This window comes from Dysidea avara, chromosome 4 (assembly GCF_963678975.1).
Source record: "Dysidea avara chromosome 4, odDysAvar1.4, whole genome shotgun sequence".
NCBI lineage: Eukaryota > Metazoa > Porifera > Demospongiae > Dictyoceratida > Dysideidae > Dysidea > Dysidea avara.
This window is the reverse complement of record NC_089275.1, coordinates 41,855,881-41,862,155: the sequence shown is the minus strand read 5'-3', so window position 1 is coordinate 41,862,155 and position 6,275 is coordinate 41,855,881. Positions and strand designations below refer to the sequence as shown.

Below are 6,275 nucleotides of genomic sequence, written 5' to 3'. Positions count from 1 at the left end.
ATCGCCCTGTAGAGGGATCAGCTAGAGAAGTTACCCTGTACAGAGTTCAGCTACAAAGAAACCATCATGTAGAGAGTTTAGCTACAAACAAATTACCCTGTAGAAAGATCAGCTAGAAGAAGTCACCTTGTAGAGAGATCGCTACTAACTAGTGATCCTGTAGAGACATCAGCTATACTTAGAAGAAGTTACCTTGTAGATAGTTCAGTTACAAACAGTTCACCCTGTAGAGAGATCAACTAGAAGGACTCACCTTGTAGAATGTTCAGTTGCAAAGAAACCATGTACTACGTAGAATTTAATATATGTATTATATATAATAATTCGTACATTTATTGATAAAATCAGAAATATTTAAAGTATTCATCTACTTCATCTTCTCTTATTCCTGTGGAAAAGAAAAAAAGAGATTAGTTAAAAGAACCTCAAAGCCGGCCTATTTGGGGTGTAAAAATACAAAAAGAAGTGAAATCTAATCCAAAACAGCCAAGCTGTAAAAAAGAGTGCGGCCCCCAAAAAGGCTATGGTGAAAAAAGATGTGAAATCCAAGGTGGCGGCCAAGAAATGGCTGTGATGGTAGGTTAATGGCAAAAATTTTAATAACAACAATTCAGATGAATTTTGTGCCAAGACCAAGCGGCACCAAAATTCACCTCAATTGTTGTTCAGTATTAAAATTTTTACCATTAACCTACCATCACAGCCATTTCTTGGCCGCCACCTTGGATTTCACATCTTTTTTCACCATAGCCTTTTGGGGGGCCGCACTCTTTTTTTGCAGCTTGGCTGTTTTGGATTACCGTAGATTCCCTAAAAATTCGGCAGAAATAAATTAATTCCGTTCGTGTCTGGCCGAACAATTAGGAAAATAATATACCGACCTGGTGCTATTGTCGAATTTTTAGGGATCTATCCCTAATACAGTCTGCACGCTTCATGGCTATGTTAGCTATTTGCGATCCGTTTACTGCTTACTTTCTACAGGAACCAACAGGAACGCCTTGAGGCGGAGCTGACGATTCCACAACACTCACTTGACCACAGCGCTATATACTATGATTGCCTACATTATCCAGGAGGGATGGTCAATGTCATTACTACATCGCTTTTGAATACAATCACCCAGACGTAATATTAATTAATAAAAATAGAAACCACAATCAGTAATATTATTAAACTATCTCGTGATAAATCTTGCTACCAGGTGCTGCATGAAGTGCTCCATGGCTTAACAAAACATTATCTGAGGGTATATCATGTTATACAAGGAGATGTGAGGCCAGGAGAGATTTTATTCTGTGAATAGAAACGATCGTTTTGCGGTAGCTCATGATGTCACAGGATGATATCGTTGGGTACGTTCCCTGAACAATTTCACACTTGGTGCGTTTCATCCAGCATCGAGGTAGAATATTGTGTGAGGTCACTGGGAATCCTCAGTACTCAAGAGACCTTCGTCAACTAGTATTCCAAGTGCCGAAAAATTAGCGCTTTTAACTAGAAACTTTCCTATGCTTGCCGAAATTTAGAGCACATTGCGTTCAAAGCACGGGGAGTGCCGAATATTTAGAGATGCCGAAATTTTAGGGAATCTACGGTAGATTATATTATGAACATTTGCTGCAATGTACTAGACTTGGCTGTACTACTGCACTTCAGTCTATTTTGGGCTTAGCTACTTGCACGCCGTGTTTTGTCAGGGTTGGCCAGTTCTGGGGCCAGTGGGGAAAGCCAGGGGAAGACACACCTTTTCGGATGTAAGAGCTTGATCTGTGCGTGGCAGTGGCAATAAACAGCCTACTAAGATTTGGCTTATCAAATATCAATACAGTCTATATACACATTATACAGACCAGTATCATTAAATTGATGCCTCTACTTAGGCCCGGATCTCAGTCTGCATGGTGGCACCGCCCCTTTGGCAGGCAAAAAAAAGTGTTCACTCTACAGCTCTATAGCATTCAAAATTTGTAGCGTGTTACAGAAAATAGGTAACACCAATACATTGATAATTACTAAATTTTTGTGACATTTGTTTTTTGTTATTGTAGAATAGTTTGTCACGAAGTCTTGTGAAGACTGATGCATGTAACTAAAGCTGCTTGTAGTTGATAATTATACATACAGATTGCACAAGAGAATATTACAGTACCCGGAGACCACAATAACTCAGTGTGCATGACTTCATTTTGACATCGCTGGGAATCTCCCACAAACTACTGCCGTAGTCACATGAGGGTGAGAATGTATACACCAGAAAACTTGCATCCTGTGTTAAGATGTTCTAATTGTGGTGATTAATAGATGTTTCAAAGAAACAAAACCTTCCTGCAAACTCACTCAACCAAGCAATACATCTGTCTACATAAATGATCTTGATACACATGCACTGTAGTCCAAATACAAAAGGACTCTAAGCATGTAAGTATAGAAAACTCAGCAATAATAGAGTGATGTAAACACATAGTGTCTATAAACGAGAAAAAAATGAAGACTTTGGCTGCTATAGCTGCATACACAATCATGCTTATAATATATGCTGACTGAGTCATTGCTGCCAAATCTTTTTGGAGACTGGACTATAATTCCCCCTCAGGGAGCCATATCATGTATTCAGGGTAGAGGTGTGTGCACTAATTGAATCTCACCCATTATCCTATAATATGTGTATATGCAGATTTACAGTAGTAGTTACTTGCCTATATAGTAACACCAGGTATCCATGGGTGGGCTGCTTCTTCATACAGGTCATTATTTAAACAGCTGGAGTAATATGAGTAAACAGTAAACTGGCATTACCAAGCATCAAATTGGAACCTTGCAATCGCCAGTCTAGCGTTCAAACAACTTGGCAACAGTTATCTTACCAGATGTGTACATAATTCCTGACTAGTAAGCAGTGTTGGGAGTAACGCGTTACGTAATATTATTACTTTTGTGGTAACAAAGTAATATAACGAAATACGCTATAAAAGCAGGTAATATAACGCAAGTTACTTTACTTACGAATGTAACACGTTACCTAAGTAATATAGTTACTGTAACGAGTCTAATATTACGTAATATTATTACTCCAAGTAACGAAGTTACTAATCTCGTTAGTTATCCTCTGAGTAACACCTAGCCACAACGAAGTAACGAGACCTACTGAATAAAGCTTATTCACCCGCTTCTTACTTATAACCAAGATTTGCACATTGTCCAACAACGCAGTCAAAGTTTCACACGTGACAGCTTAAGGCTGTGAACACAAAGTAATATAATATGTAATATTATTACAGTTACTATATTTTATGGGTAATATGTAACTGTAACTAAATAGTTCAGTTGCAAGTAATATGTAATATGCAACTAGTTACTTTTACAAAGTAACTTGCCCAACACTGCTAGTAAGTGCATGTTGTCACTTGTTAGCTAATACGATTTCCAGTCCCTTTTAAGCAAAACCATCTGTCATGTATCATCTGGTTCTATAATTGCATACAATTTGTGTAGGTAGCTAGTCTGTTTATGTTTTGCCAGAAGGGAAAACCATCTTACAACAATTTGTGTAGGTAGATAGTCTGTTTATGTTTTCCCAGAAGGGAAAACCATCTTACAACTACATCCTTTCAAGTGAGTATATATGCATAGCTATAAAGCCAAGATCAGTTGTACCTCACTATCACTGTAGTGTAAGTTTGGCGGTGTGAAATTTTGATGATAATGTCCAATCTTATTTCACTATTTTGTATTGTTTTGTTGATATTAGATGATATCTGTTCAGTATGGAGTGTTGAAGTGACCAATTGCAATGATACACAGACAGAATTGTTAGATCGACCAGATTACGGTTATGTTAACAATTCCACTGTTAGAAGGAACCTTGATGGCACAGAGCTAACTACAAATGGATCAGATTGTGAAGATGATATCTATAATCCTGACATTGTTGTGTATGCTGTAAAGACTACTATCAACTGTGTTACACTTCTCTTAGCTGCCGGAACAATTTCCCTACACTTGTACTTCAGAAATCTACAAACTGTGTTTGGAATACTAGTTACAATTCTGTGCTTTTTTTTGGTTACAGGATATGTAGTTATGTTTGTCCACAATAGATACCAGTATACACACAAGGTCAATGACAGTAATGGAGTTTGTGCTATGCTAGTATACGTCAGAATTACTTTAAATCTTCTCTACCACTCTACAGTTGTAACTGTCTATTTTCACTTTACAAATCTCATGTACAATACTTACAAAGTGAGATCAGTTCCTAGTAAATTTGATGTGAGGTTGTTATTTAAGTATGTCACATTTATTATATCACTGACCAGTCTGTGTGGACTACTCATTCTACCATACGATCTGTCAGTCACCAGAAATGCTTTTGCTACTGTAAATGGATATTGTGAAATTGAGTTTGAAGGTCATATCATTGAATCATTTTACATTTATATTGCACTCCTTTCACTAGTTATTGCTGCACAAATGATAACTTTTAGTCTTGGAATGATATTGTACTTTTTAATTAACAAAAACTTTTGTGAATTTAAGACAACCAATATTCGAGTGTGTTTAGCATTGATATCCACATCAGGATTGAACACTGTCTTGTTCTTAGTGTCTTATCCTTTGAGTGGGTCTACTAATATCCCCATCTTACTAAGTTCAATTGCAACACTAACAGAACAGTTTGTGTTGTTGATGATATTTTCAACCTCAGCAAAGGTCAAGAATGCTGTGACATCTAATTCTGTGTAATAGCTAACAAGGACTTGTAATTAATATCATTTGACACATGTGTACATCTGACTGGCTGTGTGAGAGCAATATTGTACATGTATTTAGCTATACAATTAACACATCAGCAATAATATTATTCAGTATATATTGCAATGGTATATCAAGGCACACGGTAGTGTGTCGTGCGACCCAAGAAGCCGGCGCGCAACACCCGTGAGTATATTGACAGGAAGAAAGAAAGCGCAATTTTCACACCTCCGTAGCTCTGTGCTTCCTAGATGAAACAAGACGATTTTTGCTGTGGACACTCCCTCAAACTTCAGTACTCCACATTCCAAATTTGAGCGAAATCGTTTCAGGCGTTCCCGAGATATGCGACTTCACAAATTGGCTTAGTTTCTTCATTTTTTTTCTTCTTATTTTTCTTCCTCTTTTCGCACACTTACAAAAACTGCTATAAAACGCGAACGCCTTATCCGATTGCCTTGAAGTTTGGCACACAGAAGGGGGTATAAAGGCGCATCTCGGTACCAACGTTGGCTGGAATACCATAAACAGGCAAAGAGTTATGAGCGATTATTCACGAAAAATAACACCAATATGTTGTCACGCCTACAGGGTAAACCGTGTATGGGAAGAAGCTGAAAATCGGTGGGTGAATAGGTTAACTATTGAACCTCAAACCTTTTGTGGTTTGAAAGAAATCGAACTAAAAACCAGGAAGATACAACGAAACCAACAGTGTGTAACAATTACGCAACCGAGATTAGCTAATAAAAAAACGACTACTTGCCAAGCCTACCAGATAAACCGCTTGGGGTAATGCTTTGAAATTCGCTGTACAGATGGAGTAATCATCTTAGAAAGGCTCTTCAATGGTGTAGAAGAATCACACTTAAAGCAACGGAGTTATAACACGAAATCCAACTTGGTGTAGCAAGTGCGAGATCGAGATACTGTAATAGAGCAGTCATCCTAATACAGCAGTCACCCTGAACAGAATTCAAGAGATCAGTTAGAAACAAGCAACCTGTATAGAGATCAGCTACAAACAAATCACCCTGTAGAGAGTTCAGCTACAAACAATTTACCATGTAGAGAGATCAGCTAGAAGAAGTTACCTTGTAGGGAGTTCAACTATGGAAAGAGATAGTTCAGTTAGAAGAAATCACCTCGTAGAGTTCAGCTACAAAGAAACCACCATGTAGAGAGTTCAGCTACAAGCAAATTGCCCTGTAGAGAGATCAGCTAGAAGAAGTTACCTTGTAGAGAGTTCAGCTACAAAGAAACCATCATGTAGAGAATTCAGCCACAAACAAATCACCTGTAGAGAGTTCAGCTACAAACAAATCTCCCTGTAGAGAGATCAGCTAGAAGAAGTTTCCTTGTAGAGAGTTCAGCTACAAACAATCACCCTGTAGAAAGATCAGCTAGAAGAAATCACCTTGTAGAGAGTTCAGCTTCAAAGAAACAATCATGTGAGAGTTCAGCTACAAACAAATTGCCCTGTAGAGAGATCAGCTAAAAGATGTTACCTTGTAGAGAGT

At 38.0% G+C, this 6,275-nt stretch overlaps 1 protein-coding gene across 1 annotated transcript; it reads left to right on the top strand.

The window, feature by feature from the left end:
* Window positions 1-1,145: 1,145 nt before the first annotated feature.
* Window positions 1,146-4,863, top strand: LOC136254073 (uncharacterized). Its single transcript, XM_066046731.1, has 2 exons — window positions 1,146-1,355; window positions 3,752-4,863. The coding sequence occupies exons 1-2, from the start codon at window positions 1,343-1,345 to the stop codon at window positions 4,744-4,746; spliced, it is 1,008 nt and encodes a 335-aa protein (XP_065902803.1). The 5' UTR covers window positions 1,146-1,342; the 3' UTR covers window positions 4,747-4,863.
* The last annotated feature ends 1,412 nt before the right edge of the window (window positions 4,864-6,275 follow it).